Raw genomic sequence first — 23,699 nt, forward strand, 5'->3', positions numbered from 1 at the left:
CCCGGGATGGAGTCCCTCGTTGGGCTCCCTGCATGGGGCCTGCTTCTCCCTCTGCCTGTGTCTCTGCTTGTGTCTCTACCTCTGTGTGTGTGTCTCTCATTAATAAATAAATAAAATCTTAAAGAAGAACAATAAAATTTTAGGAATAAATTTAACTACGGAAGTGAAAGATGTCTGTACTGAAAATGAGAGGTTGATAAAAGAAATCAAAGAAGACACAAATAAATGCAAAAATATCCCCTGTTCATAGACTGGAAGAATTAATATTGTAAAAATATCAATACTACTGAAAGCATTTATATACTCAATGCAATCCCTATCAAGATTCCAATGACATTTTTTAAAGAAGTAGAAAAAATACTACTCAAGTTTATATGGAACACAAAACACTTCAAATAGCCGAAGAAATCCTGAGAAAGACAAACAAAGCAGGAGCATCACACTTCCTGATCTTAAGTTATAAATCTACAGTCATCAAAACAATATGGTACTGGCATATAAACATACAAATAGTTTAATGGAACATTATCAAGAGCCCAGAAATAAATCCAAGCAAACAGTCAACTAATATTTTTTTAAAGATTCATTTATTTTAAGAAATTCATTTATTTATGAGAGAGAGAGAGTCGAGGGGAGGGGCAGAGGGAGAAGGAAAGAGGAAGTGGACTCCCCACTGAGCACAGAGACATGTGGGGCTTGATCCCAAGACATGGAGATGGTGATCTAAGCTGAAACCAAGAGTCAGAAGTTCAACTGACTGAGCCACCCAGGCACTCCTAGGGTCAACTAATCTTTGACAAGGAAGTCAAGAATACTCAATGGACAAAGCACAATCTCTTTAATAAATGGTACTGTGACAATTGGGTATTCACATATAAAAGAATGAAACTGGATTCTTAACTTATACCACTCACAGAAATTAACTCAAATGGATAAAAACATAAATTGAGTTTTACCATGATAATTATGGAAGAAAACAGAAATAAAGCTCCTTGACATGGGTCTTAGTAATGATTATTGAGATATGATGCCTAAAGCACAAGCAATGAAATAAGAAATAAACAAGTGGGACTGCATCAAACTAAAAAGCTTCCGCACAGCAAAGGAAACTAGTAAAAGAGTGAAAAGACAAATTATGGAATGTGGAAAAATATTTACAAGCCATATATCTGATAAGGGGTTAATATCCAACACATATAAACAACTTAGTAACCTAGTAGCAAAAGAAAAAAAATTCTAATTCCAAAATGGGCAAAGTACCTGAATAGACATTCCTTCAAAAGAATACATGAAAGGTCAACAAGTGCATGAAAAGATTTTCAACATCTCTGGTCACTAGGATAATGTAAATTAAAATCACAATGACATAACATCTCATGCTTCTTAGAATGGCCATCATCAAAAAGACAAGAAAGAACAAATGCTGGTATGGATGTAGTGAAAAAAAAAAAAAAAAAAAGAACCCTTGAGCACTGTTGGTGAGATTGTAAATTGATATAGCCATTATGGAAAACAGCATGGATATAGCATTATGGAAAACCTCAAAAAATTTAAAAATTGAACTATTATATGATCCACAATTCCACATGTATATTGATATATTACTACTACAGTAGGTTCAGCTAACAAATCAAAGGAATATATCAAAGGAAACAAAAGCACCAATTCAAAGAGATATCTGCACCCCTATGTTTATGCCAGCATTATTAAATAGTCAAAACATGAAACAGTCTAAGTGTCCAATAATGGATGAATGGAAGAATTTATAGTAGCCATATAAAATGAAATATTATTCAGCCATAAAAAAGCAAGGATATCCTACCATTTTTTATAATATAGATCATCCTGGAGGATATTATGCCAAGTGAAATAAATCAGACAGAGAAAGACAAACACTATATGATCTCACTTATATATGGAATGAAAAAAAATTCTTAGGAAAAGTGATCAGACTTGTGGTTACCACAGGTGGGGTATGGAGAGAAGGGGAAATTAGAGGAAGGGGGTCAAAAGGTACAAACTTCCAGTGATAAGTAAGTACTAGAAATGTACAATATGATGACTACAGCTAACCCCGCTAAATGATAGATAGGAAAGTTGTTAAGAGTAGATACTTAGAGGTCTTATCGCAAGGAGATTTTTTTTCCTTTATTCTTTTATTTTTCTTTTCTTTTCACTACACATATATGAGAAGATGGATGTTAGCTGAACCTACTGTGATAATCATTTCACAGTTTATGTTAAACCATTGGTGCTGTATGCCTTATAAACAGTGCATGTCCATTATTTCTCAAATAGAACTGGAAAAATGCTTTAGCAGCCTCTATGGTTAGGAGAAAAGATAGTTACAAAAACTAAAAGCATTATCAGAAAAATAAGATCAGACCCAAGTCACAAATAAACTTACAAAAGCCCTTATCAATCAATCAATAAAAAGAAACAGGTGAAACACTATTCCATTCCACATTGCTTCTACACTATTCCATTCCACATTGATTCTACCTTTTAGAAAAATATGAGGAGGATTTTTAATTTCCGTACACATAGTTTTAAAGTTCAGAGAAGTTCTACTTCTGGCTAAGATGTATAAAGTTGGAAAGAATGTTGCTTCTACCCTGACAAAAAGAAAAAGCCGGAGAATCTACAACATCATATCTTATCAGACCATAAGTTAATTGAGGTAACAGTGCAAATGAGTAGCCCAAAATCTAAGGGAAGATTTCCTCCTTTGGGGACAGATAGTACTAGAGCATCTCCCAGTGGCAGAGCATGATAAAAAAGAGATGCTGAGCCAAGAATAATCGTAAAGAATTGCTAAAGGGCATGTGTGGGATAAAATGAGAGTATAGGACCTTCTGAAAATATAGACACAAGGAATTTCACACCTATGCTCAGACTCTTCATGAGCCTCCTCTGGATGCGCATGAAACCGTGGAGGGTGGAGTAAGAGACTGGAAATAACCTCCCCTTGTGTATAGGCCTGGAGGATGGGAGAAGCTGTTGCTTTGGGAACATCTTTAAACCCACCAGATTCTTGCTCTCCAGAAAGAAACAAAAGCATTAAACTGCTGTATGACTTTCAGCAAGTATTTTTTTTTCTGTTCTAATCTTATTTCTTCTTTCCCTGTGCTGTGGGCTTAGTTTGTTCTTTTTGTAGTTCCTTAAGGTATAACATTGTTGTTTATTTGATATTTTCTTTTTAATTGATGTATGTATGCATTTACATCTATAGACTTTCCTCCTGGAACTGCTTTTATTGGATCCCATAAGTTTTGGTATGTTTTCTTCCATTTTTGTTAGTATCAAGATATATTTTTATTTTACCTTTCTTTTATTCTTTGATCCATTTATTGTTCAGGAGTGTGTTCTTTAATTTCCACATATTTATAAATTTTCCAGTAATCTTGTCATTGTACTTGATATAATTTCTGTCTTTTTGAATTTGTTCAAAGATTTGCTTTGTGGACCACTATATAATATATACTATGAAATATTCCATCTGATCTTGAGAAGAAATGGTGTATTCTGTTTCTCTTGGATGGAATGTTCTGTATATACCTGTTGGCTTCATTTGGCCTATAGTGTTGTTCAAAACCACTCTTTATTGATTATCTGTCTGGATGACATATCCATTGTTGAGAGTGGGGCTTTTTTTTTATGCTCCCAGAACTCAAATGAAAGCTGATTGTTGCTGAAAGAAGGGGAAAGAAAAAAAAAAAAAAAAGCCTTCTACCCCTGGAGGAGAAGCAGGAAGGAGGAAACCTAGGGGCAGAACATTCAATGTCTCCTACCAATGAAGGAAGAGCACAAACAGAATAATTTACCCAAAGACCCATGGACAGAGCTTTTATAAGACAGGATAGATCAGGGCAATAAAATGTCCCGGTCCCATAACTAGGGTAGTAATTACTGAGTGACCAACAAGAATAGATTACTATTGAAGAAGAGATAAGAATGTAAGTGGAGACAATTGAGCACTGGTCCTTGATAAAGGCCTGAAGTTGAGGGCAAACAGAAACAATCTCTCCAACAATGCTAGGGCAGGGATTTTAAATGCATTAGTGGATTTGATTTATGTACAATAAATATTCAAGTCTTTATACAGAGCTTTATAAAATTTGTGATTAGTAATCAATATTTGAAAACGTCTTAAATATTAAATGTCATTTACTTAGAAAACCAAAACGTCAGTGCTGGTTAATTTATTGCTGTGAATTTTTCAGTGGATTTTGGCTAATTATTCCACATGGTAAAAAATTTATGTTTTGGGCTATCTCAATACCAAAGTTACCACAAAATCCAGCAGCCACCTATCTTAAAATCTTCTTCCATTTGCATTTTTAGCTTGATTCAAGCTGTAGCAGATCTTACCATGTTGACAAAATTGACCATTCCCCAAATTCTGTTCCTCAGCTTACTGAGAGGAGAACTATTCCTGCGATACTGGAAATAAAACATCAGTTCAACATTCATTAATAATAGGACATAAATAAAAACTCAACAAAATACTTCTCTCAATATGAGACATTTTCAAGAAAAAAATTATTGGCATTCTTTCTGGTCAGGTAAAAATGGGCAATTTATGCAGAATTATATTTTTGATATAAAATAACTACATAAAGCAGTTTCTAAGGACAAGGTTCAGTTTAAGGTTTTCTTCATAACCTTATCCCCCTTTCACATTACAATATATTACAGTACATTGATTTATTAAACTAACTGATAAGTGTCCTTTAGAGTCCATATTTATCATGGTGGTGAAACAAAACTTCTTAAAGCTCCATAGAAACCATTGTATTGTAAATAAACCAGAAACTTTTATCAGTCCCTCTATGTCCATGTTGTCACAAATTAAGGAATGTAATCAAGTACCATCCTAGAGCCAGAGATGTGATGGAGAAGTGCAGGAAATTGTGGCTCCCCCTTCTATTTAGGGAAAGCCTGAGAGGATGAAGTAGACTTTCCTTCTGTAGACTATTCTGCTTTTTTTTTCCTTTCTACAAATGGAATTTACATTTGTGCCATGAGGATCTTCTTCTTAGCATTATCAACTTAGCCTGATAAATTATACTTTATAATGACAAAAGTATCCCATAGGGATAAATGCAAATGATCAAACTTGTTTTATAATAAAAATTAAAAGAAGCATGGCTTTTCTGAATCTCGTAAGTGTCCTTAGTTACTATTCCACTGCTCTCCTGTTATCTCACGTACCTAAATACCTCAAAGATATAACTTTAGACTCTCTTCACTTCTCATCTCTCATTCTTTACACAACCTACTACTATTCATTGGTTCAACTGCCTCTATTCCATTAAAACTATTCTCGACAGGAACATAAATGTCCTCCTAGTTATCCAATCCATTTGAACACCTTTTCCTCATCTTCCTGGTCATCTTGTTTACCTTTAATATTGACCATTTTCTCTTTAAAGAAATTTCTTAACACCTTGGTTGCTAATACCCTATTACTTCTAGTGTTTTATTGTGCAGAGTTTCCTTTTTTCCACCATCCCCCTTAAATTCTGGATGGCAAATATAGTTTCACACCCGAATTCTTGGTGACCAATTGGTAGTGCTTGCCTAAAATACACATTTGAGAGATTATGAGCCTATCTTGGAGGTCATAGGGATAAGGTACTTTAATCACTGATTTCCATCCATGGGCTAAGGGAAAGAAAGTGATATGGGGTCTTTGCATTCTTATTGGCAAGCTTTCATTATATAGCTAGTCTTCCCCAGTATAAAGACACTTGTGTTCTGCTTATTCTTTCAACTTGCTAGGTCTGGGTGTATACATCCATATCCTTACTCCACTTAGCCGCTTAAAATTCATCACACTGTCTTCAAGATATGTAAATACATTGAAATATTTCCCAAAAGTTGCCTTTAGTTTTCTATTCTATCTTACGAGAATACACTAACTCTACATTGTTCTTGCTGTTGCCCTTTATACTCAGCTAACACATACATGTATGCATGTGTGCATATATTACTCAGATAACTATAAATATTTATAATACTCAGAATCTAGCATATTAACAATTCATTAAATGAAAATGGATGATTTTCTATAGGAACTACTCCAAAAATTAACCTCCTTAATATCTAAAGACAATATTAAGGCAGCAAATGTGATAGGTATGCATGTATAAGTCCAGTTTAATCCCCTAAAGTCATATCAAGCAAACTTTTACCTGGTAAATATTAAATTTAACAAATTGTTCTTACTTCTTATTAATAAATTATTATTAAGAAAGCATATTTTAAAACTCTTTAAAAGTGAATTAATATGTTCTCATAAACATGTTAATGTAAGCCTAAGTAGCACTTAAATTTTATCAATTTCCTTTTTAAAAAAATAAGTAGCTGTAGTTTCTGCTTTTCAAAAAAATGCAACAATTTTGTGTCTTCCTTTTAAATTAACATAGATCTCATTTATTTTGTCTTATTGTAATGGCTAAAATTTTCAGTTAATCTATCAAAAGAAAATATATTGACAGTGAAAACAAATGTATCTTATTCTCACTTTTGGAGAAAAAAATTCCAACATTTCATTATTAAGTTATATATATATATATATATATATATACAGGATAGAATGATTTTGGTAAATATTCTTTATTTTTTTCCATTCTTACTTGCTAAGAGTTTTATTGAGAATATTTGGGATGATTGCTTTACTAAAATAAACCATTGCCATGTAAATTTTTTTTGGATATGTTCAGGATTGGGTTTGAAAATATTTTTAGGATTTTTGTAGTTGTGTTTGTAAGTGAAATTGACTTATAATTTTAATTTCTTATTTGGAGTTGTTATCAAAGTCATCATAAATTGTCACAGTAAATCCCCTCAAGAAATCAATCTTCTAGATGTCTATATCCTTATATATTTCCCTCCTACATCAATTCTAGGCTTGGCTGTATGGCTTCCTTTGGCTAATAAGACATTAATAAATGTACAAGCAGAAGCTTGAAAAGCTCTTATACATTGAAGCCTTGAGTCTTTCTTGATATTTGGATGCCCAGTTGTGATGTGAGAAGCACAGTCTAGCCCACTGCGTATGTAGCCAACTGAAACCCAATACTACATACCAGACAAGTGTCTGAGGCCATTTTTACACCAGCCAGTTAGCGCAGTGGAACTAGATTACTACAGTTACATAAGTAGACCACACTAAGTTTGGGGTAATTTGTTACACAGTGTAAACAACTACTATGAAGATTATAATAACTTTATAACATGTGTGAAGAATTTTTCCTCTTTTCCTATTCTTCAGAGCAGTTTGTAGAAGATAGGATTATCTTATAGGAAATTTGGTAAAATTTGTGTTTAAATGCATGTGGGTCTAGTGTTTATTTGTTGATAGACTTGGGCTAGTTTATTTTTTAAATTTTTTTTAAAACCTTTTCAGAGTTTCCTATTTCTTCTCACGTCATCTTGGTAGTATTTTGCTGCATGCATCCACTCATAAATGTATTGGCATAAGTTGTACATATATTTTCTAATGATGTATAACCTCTACTGTATTCATAGTTATGCTTTCTTTTTATTTATAATTATATTTGTAGTTCCATTTTCTCTTTTTTTTTGAAGGTGCCATTTATTTTTTAAATTTTTTCAAGATTTTATTAAATTCAAGTTAGTTCTCATATAGCGTAGTGTTAAAGGGGTAGAATTTAGTGATTCTAAACAACACTCCGTGACTCCTATTTTTTTCTTAATAAATATTGTCAGAGATTTCTCTATTTCAGAAATGACTTCAAGGAATGAGCATTTGGCTTTGTTGATCTACCATTTATTTCTTTTTGGTTTGTGTCTTAAAATTTTACACATTGTTAAAACTATTTTCTTTATATTTTTTGGATTCATTTTTAACTTTTCCAGTTAGACTCCTAGTTCATTAAATTTTTCTTTCTCTTTTTTTCTTTCTCTTTAATAGAAATGTTTAAGTCTATAAATATCCTTCAAAATACTGCTACTCCATCTGCATCTAAACAATTTTTTCCATACCAATCTTTTATTTCTGCTGTTCTAAGTTTTTCATAATTTCAGATTTGATTTCTTTATTCAATTAATATTTGAAAGTGTATTTTGCTTTAGATTCCAAACCAATGATCTTTTATTGGTTTAGTAACAATTTTTGTTACAACTTCCACTTTGGTTATGCTTTTTAAAAAAGGTGTTCTTTATTATATACCTATTCCTTTCTATTTATTTTTACTTCCTTTGTGGACAAATACCAGTTTAATTTTTGAAAGTATTTTATCTGCACTTGGAAAGAGTATCTATCTATCTATCTATCTATCTATCTATCTATCTATCTATCATCTATATATATATATAGAGAGAGAGAGTCTATTTTGTGGATGCAGGATGTTCCATCAACTGATTAGATTAAAACTATATTTATGGGCTCAAATATTTTCTTTTTTTTTTTTTTTGATTTTTTGCTACTTGATCTAAAATTTCCTGATAGAGGGGAAGAAAACCCCAGATTCTCCCTGTAACTCTTTTATTTTTTGTTTTAATATCTTTTCCTACTCTATTGTTAAGTGTATAATCTCAAATATCAGTGGATAATTTTCAGTTCTTGGAGAGCTTATTCTACTTTCTATTATGTTGGTTGACACTTCCTCATGTGATTAGTTTTATCTTGGATTATGAGCCTGTCTTTATAGGACACTTTTGACTTGAGCTTTGATAGTTTATCAAGTTTCTAATCACCTTTACGTTGAAAGCTTTGCTTAGCATTTCTGTATCTAAAGAAATATATATCATGTTCCACATCATTGCATGGCGCAAGTTTCGGATTTCTGCTTTCTCATGCTTAATATGTTCCCTACCCATTGCTATAGACAAACAGAACATTTTCTCTTTGCAGTTTCATTGGAAAGGGATTATCCAGTTCCCTTTTCAGAGATGCAGCAGCTCTTTATGGCTCTGGGAATAATGCAATATGTTCTATATATTACATGTCACCAAGCTTTTGAATTTTACACATTGCTCTGACAGAGATTCTCTTCTCATTTTTAGGACTTGGAGATTTCCTGTGTTTTCTTCTGAACTAAACTATAGGTTGTGCACTTATTTATTTTATGTATACATAAAATTTGTATACATTGTTCATCATTTCCATATGTTCATAATAGGGAGGAAAATTCTCTTTTGACTTAGTCCACTATACTGCCAAAGGACCTTATCACCTCTTACATAATTCTGTTTGGGGAAGCTAAAAACAAGATTGAGCCAAAAATGGAATTCTGATTAAAATACTTTTTTCTCCTTTTTTTTTTTGTTTAGAATCACAGCTATGTTTTATAAGCATGAATGAAGAGCAAATGTTCATCTGAAAACTTACCACATTATTATCAGCGACAATGAACAGTTCAACATACTTTTCTTTATGAATCCTCTGGAAATTTATGAAAAATTTAATAAAGTATGGTTAATGTTCCTCATTTTAATGTTTTAAGTTAGTTTTCCTGGTAAGAAATGTTAATATTATTGATACAGGAAGGTAAGGTACAGGAGTATAATTAATAATTCCAAGAATTTATCAAATAAAACCCAATATATTATTAATACATATGACCCTGTACATCAGATTTTTAAAAACCTAAAACAACATTCTATATTTGAATACCCTTCCTTTCTTTCTTTAGCCTTTCAGGTGAAATAAAAATTATATTTATTGCAGCATTACTTAACAATAGCTAAGATAAGAAAGCAACCTAAGTGTCTGTCAATAGATGGAAGGACATAGAAAATGTGGTATACACACACATACAAATATTATGCAGGCATAAAAAGGATGGAATGTTGCCATTTGAAGCAATATGAATGGATCTAGAGGGTATTATACTAAGTGAAATAAGTCAGACTGAGGAAGACTGCTAGTATATGATTTCACACTTATGTGGAATCTAAAATTCAAAACAAATGAGTAGACAAACAAATGAAAACTAGAATCAGGCCTATAACTACAGAGAACAAACTGATGGTTGCCAGAGGGAAGCAGGGAGGAGTAGTGATGGGCAAAACAGATGAAAGGGAATGGGAGACACAGGCTTTCAGTTATGGAATAAATAAGTCATTGAATAAGAGGCAAAGCATAGGAAATATAGTCAATGATATTGTAGCATTGTATGGTGACAGATGGTAGCTACACTCACTGCAAGTGCAGCATGATGTATGGAGAAGTTGGAGATGTTGAATCACTATGTTGTATACCTGAGATTAATGTAACATTGTGTGTTAGTTTATACTCTAAATAAATAAATAGAAGGGTTATAAATAAGAATAATGAATACAATTTTTAATGCTTAGTTTTATTTCATGTATAAAGTAAATGCCTACTAGGTAGCTCCTATAAAAAGGATTTATCAATAGTGAAGAGCAAAACATAAGACTGACCAGCTAATAGGACTGACTGTATTCCTTCTACTTTTCTCCTACTTCCCAATCTCCTGCTGTGCAGTAGCCTGAATTCCAAGAAATGTATAAAAGTTGCTAATTATAGGGATCCCTGGGTGGCGCAGCGGTTTAGCGCCTGCCTTTGGCCCAGGGCGCGATCCTGGAGAAGCCGGGTCGAATCCCACATCGGGCTCCCGGTGCATGGAGCCTGCTTCTCCCTCTGCCCTTGTCTCTGCCTCTCTCTCTCTCTCTCTCTGTGACTATCATAAATAAATAAAAATTTTAAAAAGTTGCTAATTATAGATCTTTTATTTTATAAATCACCAACACCAGAAAATTCTGGTTTTAGCTCTCAGTGTTATGCCTTGAGGTGCATGCATACCCTCTAAGTAAAACCGGAAGCATATCGTACAAAGATCTAAGTGATTTTTTTGTGTGAACTAAGTATGTATTTTAACTGTTAGTTGATTGAATCAATCAGAAACATTTGTTAGGCATCTAGTAAGTTTCTGACACTATCTGGACCAAGAATATTTGAAGAAGAGGGGTACTTATAGATCTTAAAGGCTAACACTGAGTGGAGATTTGAGGTGATTAGAACTAGTACAGGAAAGCCTAAGACACAGAGGGCTCTGATTGTGCAATTATCCCACCAGAAATTGAAGTTGCTATTACTCTTAATTGTGCTTAATAATTCATAATTAGAGCATTTGGATGATGAGAGGGGGAGACCCTGACTTATCATGAACACACCCCCCAAAAACAAAAATGTCAGTGAAGATGAGGGAAGACAGTATTTAGGAGAGGTTTCCTGACATTGCAAATTTCATCCTTTCCAAACATTTATTGTCTTAATGCCATAAATCTATATGTATGGTTGTAAATATTCCCCATTCTTAAAATTGATGGGACAAACTGAGATTTACTGTAGGGAATGAACATTTTCTATGTTGATTTAAAAAAAGTTTGATTTACATTTTAGATTTTAAACAATGAAGATTCAAACTCAGGTAGCATATGTACTTCATTAGTTCAGCTCATATCTCTGTTTTGAAATCAAAAAGCAAATGAGACATTTTCCTGGCATTAAGATGATTTAAAGATAAAGCACTTACTTCTATTTTGAGGTCTTCCATGATTTTAATATCATCCTTTGGATCATTTTTCCTTGTAAAATTGAGTTCTGTACAAGAATAATTGGCAGCATACTGCATCTTTGGATTATATCTGAACACCAAATGTTGTCCCTCATCTGAATATTTCACTGGTTCAATGAGGTACCTTTGGTCATATACCCTGAAGAATCCCCTATGGAAAATGGGAATGTGATGTACATTCAAGATCTATTCCATTTTACTTCTATATTTCTCACAATATTCTTCTGTTCCATTTTATCAACTTTGTCTATTTAAGAATGGAAACTATAAGACCAAAGTCTCATGAGCATGTAGTCAGGTACTGGGAATGATAAAAAGATGAGGTTATTGTGGCCTTTGAATTAATAACTTTCGTAAGAATGAAATCATCTAAATTTTCAGAAATTTGACAGTCCGATCTCTACTTTGAAATCTCAGAGTTCTAGCAAACATTTGTGAATTTTTATGTCCATCATGCATTAATTGTAAATACATAAAAGTAAAATACTATTATCCAGAAGTTTTGTGATCAAAGATATTCTTATTCTGAATATATTGGGATCTACTCAAGTGAAGTACTCATTCATGTATGAGTACTTCACACATGAAGGTGGAAATTTCTTATTCTTCTACCCTCTACCTCCTTCCTTTCTTACCCTTAAGACCAAGATCTACAGAGAACTGAAATAGGCTTTACTTCTGACTTTAATTTCTAAGGACTCTAAACTCCCGATAGTTAAAATGGTGTGAAATGTTGTGTGGTAGGAAATTACAGGGCTAGAAGTTAGGAAGCCTGGTTTTTGGGTTGAGTTCTATCACCGGTAAGACTGAATGCTCAGAGGCAAGTCTCTGATTTCAGTGTCTATAACATGAGAGGACAGGCTAGATGATTTCCAGCAGTCTTACAACTTGAATCCCTTGATCGTATACTGAAAAACTTGTCTTGCTTAAAGCTGTGCATTAGACATCTTTTTCTCAAAAATTAACATAAACGATGGGCCAGAATGTATACTTATGCTGAAAATACACAGTAGTTTTTTCCCATTAATTTTTCTATTTAAAGAGTTGTTAGAGAGATGAGAAGGAAATGTCTCTGAAAATCCATTATGAAAATTTATAAATAAAATAGATACTTGTCCAATACCTCAGACCATTACATGTGCTGATACTGGCAGCAGAATCAAATTCATGTATGATGGATCCTTGGTAAAAACAGTGATCCTAAAATAGATGAAGAGGCTATCGAATAAATATATATATATTTATATTACATAAATTATAATATACGCATATTTTGTGTTTATAATATACCAACATTTCATTCTCACAAATTGTACACATACTCATTCATCTATTCATTCATTGTCTTCTGTCATTTGGAAATTTTGAAATGCCTTTAGAATCCTTTTAATCGCATGATTACATTGTGTTAAGCAGTATATGGATTCTTCCCTCGCAAATTTAGCAGTTTATTAGTTTATGAATCCAGCCTTAGAAATGTGACCGTTTCCTTATAAATATTTCTTTTTATTAAACCCATCCTAAAATTCCTACCAAACTACCCTTATGTTATTATTATAGTTTTCCTACAGTTGCCTATGAAATATGCCAATGTTTTTGATGATAGCTAAAATTAGATTTTACTCTCCAACCAGGTCCCCTCAAGTCTCCTACTGTTGTGCTTCAGTCAAGTTAGTATCCTTGTCATTCCCTACTTGGTGCTCTGTCTACAGTGGTTCTGTCAGGTAATCACGTTTTCCATTATATCCATCTCTTCAACTCCTGCCTATGTGTGGCCCTTCCCATGGGATCTCAGACCCTCACAGGCCAACAACCGTCCTTTGCATAAAAGAATGTTGAACATCAGACTGTCTTATACTCCTTTTGTGTCCTGCCCTACGTACCCTTCCTCCAGACTTAATACCATTTTGAGTATATAGAAGTCGGTTTAGTAAAGAAAAATACATTAACAGTCATTGATTTGTTAATAATCAGCTTCCTTTTAGAGTTTGGAGGTCATGTTTTCTATTCTAGGATAACTCAGTGACAAAATTCAATCAATATTCATTCCTGACATAATATTTTCTTTTTTTTTTCCTGACATAATATTTTCTGAAGCTGCTTATGAAGTTAGATTGGGTTTCAAAATCACATGAGGAAATTTCAGAAAAGAGATGTGGGAAGGTTCCATAAGATACCGTGGTGGAAGGATAGCTGGTGATCATCTCTCCTTTTGTGGAGTAGTAAGTTTCACTGTAATTTAAGCCTAGGAACTCCCTGGAAAAGAGGGCAGAGAGGTAGTGAGATTTACTCATTCTATAAAGTCACCCAATAAAACCAGTTATGGAGAGAGAAGTCTCTAGACTGCTTTCAAATCTCAGTAAGTTCCTTTTGTGCTAAAAACACATAAGCAAAATCAATCCTGTTCAGATGAAAAAACCTTCTACCTGGACTTCATGGTATGGTAAACACTTGAAGAAACTGAAAAAGATTCTGGTAGTTTTAGCCAAGGTAACAACTTGAGATGAACCTAGAGAAAATGTTACCTAAGTAAAAATAATATATAAATATATTTTATACAAAATATATTTGACACATGTCATATATACATACACTATACATATTTTATTTTTTTTTAAGATTTTATTTGTTTATTCATGAGAGACACAGAGAGAGGCAGATACACAGGCAGAGGGAAAAGCAGGCCCCACCAGGTAGCCCGATATGAGCCTCGATCTTGAGTCTCCAGGATCACTTCCTGGGCTGAAGGTGGCGCTAAACCGCTGAGCCACCTGGGCTGCCCCACTATACATATTTTAAAATACATTAACCCAACAGCTATATATTTAGATAAAAGAAATATGTACTAATAATAGTAAATTTAGAAAACATGGAAAAGTACCAATGAAATTGTCCTGAATTCTCACCATAGAGAAATACCTCTGTTAATATTTTCATGTAATTCTTCATAGTTTTTTCTCTGCACAAGTAAAGGGCATTCTGAGTGATCGTAGAGTAACCAGCGCTCTCCCACATCTCCTGTATCAAACCCATGGATATCCTCACACTGAGAATTAAGATTGTATATGTCAACTCCCTTGGCCAACTCCCTTGGCCACCTCCCTTGCCCTTGTTGCCTTCACCATCTGGGGCAGCCTGGGGCCCCCCAACAGCCTTTGACCTGCTGAAAAGCATCTGGCTGGTAGCCACACCGCCCCCTCCACGTCCCTGGGGGATTGGGCCACAACTGCCCCTGCCTCAGCCACCATCACCCTTGCTGCCTGGAACCTCTGCCCTGGACTGGAGTCCCAGCCCCCCGTGCCCCACTGCCCAGCCTCTCCTGGGTAGTGGCCCAGAGCAGCCCAGAGGCCTGGTCTTTTCCACCCATGAGACTGTACTGAGGCAGCTGGACAGGAGACAGGAAACCAGCACTCCTAATCACCTCAATAAAGTACCTTCTAAAAAAAAAAATGTGAAATTTTGCCCTGAAAAACAGACCTTTGAAACTCATGACAGAAACATTAGTTTTTAAAGTCAAGACTTTTGGAATACATGAACTAGGGTTTATGTTTCCAAATTATAAAAATGAAGAGCTCAGGGCAGTCTTCCTATACATAGGAGATCAACAATAGTAAAAAAGAAGCCAGGCTACAACACTGACCAAGTAAAAAGTCTGGTGGAATGGAATGGATGGAGGAAATATGATGATGGAATGTGACTGTTTATCTGGAGTAAATGTGACTGCACACAGAGATAACACAGAAGCAGGGATTGTCAGCATCAAAGACTTCCTGATGTGCCCCAAACCTATTCCTAGAATCAGGAAAAGGATAGGCATAGAGTTATTCCCCCTGTCAAGACTGTCAACTTTTCATTCAATGGCACACTATAAGTTGCTTGAAAAGAAGTTTGTTTAGAATTCCGCTATCTGGTGAGATTTCTGACGACAGCCAATAGGCTGCTTATTTCCTACTCAGTAAGAAGACCCTGTACTGTGCTCTGAAATTCACTTAGTTCTGTCTGAATTACCCCATGTGGATAATAACAATTCCATTTTAACATTCATGAGTCCGGAAGAAGAAAAGTGTAATATTGACTCTATTGGACATGAAATGGTGATAGAGTAGAGAAAGCCCTAGTATCAGTACCATTACTTGGGTTTGACGGAATGGAATGAGCTCAAAATCACTTTTGAGAGGTAAAACATATACTGTGTTATATGAACAAGAAAAACAAACAGACAGTTATGTAGTTATAAATGCATAAACATGTTCATTATTAAAATTGACATCATTCTCTCTACATAGCTGTTTATCCAAGCCTTCCTTTAATTATCTCATAAGTATGCATTTAACAACAGATTTTTATAAAACAAGATTAAGGAAATATTTAACCTGAATTAAAAATATCCACCTGTGCCTTCTTACTTGTCTTTCCTCAGAGAGCTGGCATAACAATGAGAATTTGCTCTAATAGAGCAGAATTGGTAGATTTCTCTTCATGCCCACATTCCATGAACATAGCTTGTCTCATCCTTGGTAAGTCCTAAATAGGTAGGATTATGTGTTCTGCATGCAGCCAGGATGTGCATTTAAGCTTAGGGACTGAATCATAGTGGGGATCACTCTCTTTTCCCCCCAAAGTATATTGAAAAACATCATTTTCTTATAAAACAACAGATCCTATTTTTTTTTAATTCATGAATACAAAGTACGACCCACTCATTTTGAAATAATCACCCACTCACAGGTAGTTACAGAGATAGCATAGCAGAGTCTGGTGTCTGTGTACACTTCATTCAGTCATATCTTACACAACTATAGTACAATAACAAAACCAGATATGTGCACTAGTACAATACATGTGTGTGCATTTCTGTGTTATTTTATCATATATGTGGATTTCTGTTATACCCCTGCAATCAAGATACAGAACTATTCCACCAGAAAAATCTCCCTCATTGCTATCTCTTTATAATCCCTGACTTCTCGAACAACATCCTTAATTCTTAACAATACTTCAAAACAACCAATCTGTTTCCCAGCCTTACAATTTTGTCATTTTGAGAATGTTTTATCAGCGGAATCATATGTTATATGACCTTTGGTATATGACATATGGTTTGCCTTCTTTTCCCCATTCAGCATAATGCCCTAATGATCCACGGGAGCTGTTCCATTTCATGCTGGGTAGTATTCCATACTATGGATTTACTACAGTTTGCTTAACCATTCACTTGTTGAGGAGCTCTGAGTTGCTTCTAGTTTAAGGATATCATGAATAAAGCTGTAAACATTTGTGTACAGCTATCTGTGTGAATGTAGGTTTTTTACTTTTCTGAGATAATACCCGGAAGTACAATTGCTTTACCTTGTGGAGGTTGCACATTTGGTTTTATAAAAATTGGCAGATTGTTTCCCCAGAGTGCTATATCATTTTGTATGCACATCAGCAATGCTTTAATGATCCAGTTTCTTTATATCTCTTGCCAGCCTTTGGAGATATAATTATTTTTTAGTTTCAGCCATTCTGATCGAATGTACTATTTCATTGCATTTCTTGAACGATTAATGGTGCCATACACCTTTTCAGTGCCTACTTGTCATCTATATATTCTCTTTGGTGATATGTCTCTTCATATCTTTTGCCTATTTTCCAATTGGATTGTTTGCTTTATTATGGTTGAGTTTTGAGAACCCTTTATTTTCCAAATACTAGTCCCTTTTTGGTAGTGGTTTGCAAATGTTTGCTCCCAATCTGCAGCTTGTCTTTCATCCTCATAACAAGACTTTTGTAGAGTAAGCACTCTCATTTTCAATGAAGTCCAATTTATCAACTTTATCTTTTATTATTTACGTCAAATGATCTGGTGTCAAGTCTAAGAATTTTTTTGCCTTAGCCCTAAATCTTGAAGATATTATCTTGTTTTATCTAAAAGTATTATAGTTTTGCATTCTATGTTGAAACCCAAGATCTATTTTGAATTAATTTTTGTATAAAATTGTCATAAGCTTTTGGATTCAGGTTGAGGTTTCTGTTTTTTTGTGATTTATTTGTGTGTGTGTGTGTGTGTGTGTGTGTTTTGTTTTGCTTTGTTTTGCTATGGATATAGTATAGTTTCAGCACCATTTGGTGAAGAGACTATACTTTCTCCATTGATTTGCTTTACAAACTTTGGCAAAAATCAGTTGGCTCTACTTGTGTGGAAATGTTTCCAAGTTTTCTATTTGATTCCACTGATCTATGTGCCTATTCCCCTAATAGTATGACTCTGTATCTATATACATCTTGAAGCGGTTACTCCTGTTTTTTTTCTTTCCGTATTTCTTTTAACTTCTCTAGTTCCTTTGTCTTTCCCTATAAATTTTGGAATAATCTTGTCTGTATCTTTAAAAAATCTTACAGTAATTTTGATAAGAATTGCGATAACCCTATATATCAATTGGGGAATCACCATCTTTACCATGTTGAGTCTTCTAGTATATGAACACAAAATAAGGTCCCATCTATTTATATCTTTTTGATGATTTTCATCAGAATTTTATAGTTTTCAGTGAACAAGCTTTGTATATATTCCTCATATTTGTAACTTTTTCATTTATTTTTGAATAATTGAAAGTGGTGTTGTATTTTAAACTTCAGTGTCCACATATTCATTGCAACTGTATAGAAATACGATTGATTTTTTATGATGAAATATTTTGTAACTTTGCTGAGCCCATTTATTCCTTCTAGGAGGTGTTTTTGTTTGTTTGCTTATTTGTATGCTACTTAGTTTGTTAGATTTCATAGAATTTTCTATGCAAACCATTATTGTATCATCTGCAAATAAGGGCTTTTTTCTTCGTCTACCTTTCCAATCTATATGTCTTTCATTTCCTTTTCTTCCTGAGTTGTGCTAACTAGATCTTCTGGGAATATGTTGAATAGCTGTGGTGAGAGTGCATATATTTGCCTGGTTCCGGATTTTAGGAGGAAAACATTCAGTCTTTTACCAGAGTAAGTCAAGGGCTTACCAAATATCCATTTGGTTATGGTATATAATTTTTTTTTTATAATTCTTGTTCATTGTTGAATTCTATTTGCTAGCATTCACAATGGATATTTGCCTGTAGTTCAATTTCATTTATATTATCTTTGTCTAGTTTAGGTATCAGAGTAGTGTTGGTTTCATAGAATGAAAGGGAAGTTTTCCCTCTATTTTGTGGAAGACATGGTATAAACAACATTTTTTTTCTTTTTTAAAGATTTTATTTATTCATGACTGACACTGAGAGAGAGAGAGTCAGAAACACAGGCAGAGGGAGAAGCAGGCTCCATACAGGGAGCCTGACATGGGACTCGATCCTGGGTCTTCAGGATAATACCTCCCTGCCCCCCTGCTGAAGGTGGTGCTAAACCGCTGAGCCACCGGGGCTGCCCTAAACAGCATTTTTCATTCACTCTGTCATTCTCTTTTAATTGGAGTATTTGGACCATTTAGATTTGAAGTAATTGTTAAAATATTAAGACTTAAGTCTGATATTTTATTTTTTTTCCTGTTTCTTCTTTTTTCATGTTTTAATTTCCTTTTCTTTCCTTCTTGTGGGTTGCTTAAATATATTTTCAAATTCCATCTTGATTTATCTATAGCGCTTTTCAGAATACATCTCTGAATAGATTTCTTAGTGGTTGCTCTAGGTGTATGTATGTATGTATGTGAATACGTGGTGAAACTTGGAATGGGGGCGGCCGGGTGGCTCAGCGGTTTAGCACCGCCTTTGGCCCAGGGTTTGATCCTGGAGACCCGAGATCGAGTCCCACATCGGGCTTCCTGCGTGGAACCTGCTTCTCCCTCTGTCTGTGTCTCTGCCTCTCTCTCTCTCTGTCTGTCTCTCATGAATAAATAAATAAAATCTTTAAAAAAAAAAAAAAAGAAACTTGGAATGGGATTGTTTAAGTTTATCCTGTTTTGAGTTCATTCAGCTTCTTAAACCTGTAGGTGTTGGTATTTTCCTTGTCAAATTTGAGAATTTTCAGTATCAAAATATTCATTTGAATACTTTTTCAGCTCCATACTCTTTCTCCTCTCCTTCTGGGTGTCTGATGGCACCAATTTTACATCTTTTGTTTTATTAACACATATTCCTGAGAGTATTTTTTTCCCAGAAAATTTTGTTATTCAGATTATATAATTTCTATTATTCTAACTGCACTGATTATTTCTACTCTCCTTTCTATTCTGATCTTAAGCCTATCTATTGAGGGTTTTACTTTTTTACTTTTCAGGTCCAAAATTTTCTTTAGATTCTTATTTATATCTTCTATTTTCTTTTTTTCTGAGATTTTTCTATTAATTTCCTGACACATTCTATTTTTTTTCATTTGTTTCAAGCATGTTTGTAATTTTTTATTGAAGCATTTTTATGATAGCTGCTTTACAATTTTGTCAGATAACTCAAACATCTGTCTCATTTTGGTGTTGGCAGCTACTAATTTTTTCGTTCTTTTAGATTGAAATATTTCTGGCTTTTGGTTTGATAAGGAATTTTCAATTAAAACTTGGATATTATGATGTTATGTTATAACCCCCTGGATCTTGTGTTTTAGTAGATCTTCTCTGATACTATTTTAGTGTGAGGCACCTCATTACTGTCAAGTAGGAATGGAAATCCAAAGGTCTCTACTTGTTCTACATGTGTTCCTTGCTATTGCTTGGCAAGGGTCAAATGCATTCCCACTGAAATAATTCTCAGTAAGAAAGGAGGGATGTTTCATCTATGCTTTTCATGTGGCTTCCACTGACACTGTGAGGGGTGTTCTTGCTAGTTCTCCACTAGGCCTCTTCTCACATTAACCCAGCAGGAAAGGTGCTAGATGGGCATGGCATCCAGGCTCTATAATAATCCTCACACTACAGTGAGGAGAATGGCCTTCTTTACCACTAGGCCAGAATGAAAGTCTTGACTCTCCATTTAGCTATCTCTGTTTCTCTGAACAGGAGAAGAGAGGGTGTTGGGGTGTCTTTTTATAGCCTGACAAGGGTGGAAGCTTAGTCTCTTGATACTGCTTTTTCTGGCTGAGATGGGAGTGGGGACACTGTTCTCTGTGTGTATGTGATGTTTGCTAGAGTAGAACAGTTATTGTCTAAAAACTTTGTTTTTCTAAGTTATTTCTTTCTTTCTTAGCCCTTTGGCTAAATAGAGCATGATTTTTGTAGGTTTTTGGTTTAGTTATTTGTTTGTTTTTTGTATGTGCTCGTGGATATTTCCAGGTTGCTGATTTCTCTAGTATCTAGTCTGGGATATATGAAGCCAAAAGGCAACCTGAGAAACACACCACTGTGTCTGTCATTCCTTGGGTAACAGAGTTTCTAGCGGGTCTAACTTTCTCTTCACATCTGTCAGTCTTCTTATATTTGCTTTATATATGTAGTGCCCAGAAGTTTTAATTGTACTTAGTGGAAAGAATAGAGAAAAATATGTCTGCTCCATTTCTCTGGAAGTAAAAATTCATAGCTTCATTTTCTTTTATAAATTAAAACATCAATTTTAAGAAATTTTATAGAACTTTTTTTATCATTTTAACATATTTTTTAACATTTGGAATTCTGTACTGTAATATGACATAATATCATAATACTGTGCTCATAGACAACCACAAGTTATGCTTATTGTTTTTTTAACCTCAAAACAGGGACGCCTGGGAGGGGCAGCAGTTTAGTGTCCACTTTCGGCCCAGGGCATGATCCTGGAGTCCCGGAATCGAGTCCCACAATGGGCTCCCTGCATGGAGCCTGTTTCTCCCTCTGCCTTTGTCTCTGTCTCTCTCTCTCTGTGTGTCTCTCATGAATAAATAATAAAATCTTTTAAAAAAACCCTCAAAACACATACGTATTACATAATCATAACACATTTATCATCACATAATATTTTTGCCATTAGTAGAATCCATTCAATCTAAAGTCTCTCCAAGATGATGAATAGACACCAATGTTTACTCAAGTCAAAAACTGAAACATAATATATGATTAAAAAATACTCAATATAGCCATAATAAATGATTTAGAACTAAAATATCATAAAGGTACAGTTTTTAAAATGCTGTTTTATCATGGTATTCCTGATCTAAGAATGACTTAACATTTTATTAACTACTTGGATGATGTAGAAGTAAACATACTAAAGGATTTTAGTGAATTAGAAGGTAATAGTTTTTATAACCCACAGAGGTCAAGATATCTCAGAAATAGATACATAGATAAATAGTAAACTATTTGTAAAGTTCTTGAACCTACCATATTTTTTCTTTTAGCTCTTTGAACTACCCCTGGTCACGTTTTGTTCCCACTCCTGACATGAGAAACTTACAAGACTTCAAAAACCAGTTCAAAACACACTTACTATACTCCAGGTAAACTTTGAAATTCTTTCCTATGTGTATTTCATACCTCCAAAAATCTCCATTTTCATGTTTACTAGATTCTCATTCTATATTATAGAGGTCAGCAAAGTTTTTCCGTAAACATCCAAATGATAAACATTTTGGGCTATGTGGGCCACATATGATCTTTGTTACATGTTCTTTGCTTAGTTGTTTTATTTTGTTTTCATTCCAAATATTTTAAACTTTAAAAATTATTCTTATTTTGAGGGTCATACATAGAGCGTAGTAGACCTAGTTTGGTCCACCAGCTTTTATTTGCCTTGCCCTAACATGCTTGAGGTTGCCTGTGAACTACTTTTAAAAAGGGACTGATTTACTTTTACTTATATCTTTTTGGTTCCCAATACTGTATTTGACATATTAATGTGTTCAATAAACAAGCGCTACTAAGAATAAAATAACTGAATTGAAATTTGAGCTACCATCCAAAAGACAGAGTTTGCAGTTTGAATTTAACAAAGTTAATTCCTTGATAAAATAAAAGTATCAAACCTCTTCAGAGGGACAACAGAATCTAGTCTCTACCACATTTCATTAAAATTATTCAGTACACAATCTAAATTTACTAGACATATGAAGAAACAGGAAAATTCTAACTCTTCAAGAAATAAGACAATCAATAAAGATCTACTTCGAGACAATCCAGAGGTTGAAATTATAGATGATGACTAAAGTAGGTATTATAACTATTTTCCACAAAGTAAAAGAAAATATACTTGAAATGCATGAAAAGATGTGAAATGTTAGCACAAAAATATGGAAATTACTTTTTAAAAAGCAAATTAAAAAATTATAATTGAAAATATCATGAATAAAAGGTTTCACTGTATGGGCAAGAATAGAATTGATAAAGGAAAGAGGTAATAAACTTGATGATAGATCAGTAGAAATTATCTAGTCTAAAGAAAAGAAATAGAAAAAGAACAGAGCTTTGGGGACATGTAAGATAATATTAAAAGGACTAAAATACTGATAATTTGACTGCTAGGAAGAAGAGAAAAAGTATGGAGGAAGGAAATGGTAATGACTGAAATTTTATCCAATTTGGAGGAAGACATAAATTAGAATTTAAAGAAGTTTAGTAAAGCACAGGCAAGATTAATATGAAGAAAATTACACCTGTACATATCATTGTCAAATTGAGGAATATTGGCAACTAGGACAAATCTTGAAAGCACTAAGAGAACAACATAATGTATACAGGGGAACAGAATTCAAACTCTCACTAACATCTCATTAGAAACTATAGGGGTCAGAGGAAAGAACAATGTCAACACTGTTTTGCCAAAAGAAATAAAAATTCTGTCAATCCATAATTTTATATACAGCAAAAAATAACCTTCAAAAATGAAGAAAAAAAAGACCATTTCAAATAAAAGAAAACCAAGATAAATTTCTCCCAGCAGATCTGTACTACAAAAATGGGCAAGGAAAGTCCTTCAGGTCAAAGGAATTGGTAGCAGAAGGAAAATTGAATCTCTGAGAATAGAAGGATAGGAAATGGTAAATGATTCAGTAAGTTAAAACAATATATATATTTTTATTGGATTTCTTTAAGATGTATATGACCACTTAAAGCCAAAATTATAGCCATGCATTATGGAGTAAATTATGTATATAGATGTATATATACAACAAGTTAACATAAAAGAATTGTGGTTTTAAATGGACTTATATGATGAGGAAACTTTTACATTTTACATAAAATGACACAGTGTTAAC

At 33.9% G+C, this 23,699-nt stretch overlaps 1 protein-coding gene across 2 annotated transcripts in view; it reads right to left on the bottom strand.

Moving 5' to 3' along the window:
- ADAM7 (ADAM metallopeptidase domain 7) overlaps positions 1–23,699 on the bottom strand; it is a 62,385-nt gene that overhangs the window by 31,078 nt on the left and 7,608 nt on the right. For both annotated transcript variants that reach the window (XM_077868815.1, XM_077868814.1), the window contains exons 4-8: positions 13,751–13,829; positions 12,697–12,773; positions 11,532–11,724; positions 9,362–9,415; positions 4,372–4,443 (exon numbers count right to left, since the gene is read on the bottom strand). In XM_077868815.1, the coding sequence (XP_077724941.1) occupies positions 4,372–4,443; positions 9,362–9,415; positions 11,532–11,724; positions 12,697–12,773; positions 13,751–13,829 (475 nt within the window). The remainder of the gene's footprint in view (positions 1–4,371; positions 4,444–9,361; positions 9,416–11,531; positions 11,725–12,696; positions 12,774–13,750; positions 13,830–23,699) is intronic.

This window comes from Canis aureus, chromosome 24 (genome assembly GCF_053574225.1).
Source record: "Canis aureus isolate CA01 chromosome 24, VMU_Caureus_v.1.0, whole genome shotgun sequence".
Lineage (NCBI taxonomy): Eukaryota > Metazoa > Chordata > Mammalia > Carnivora > Canidae > Canis > Canis aureus.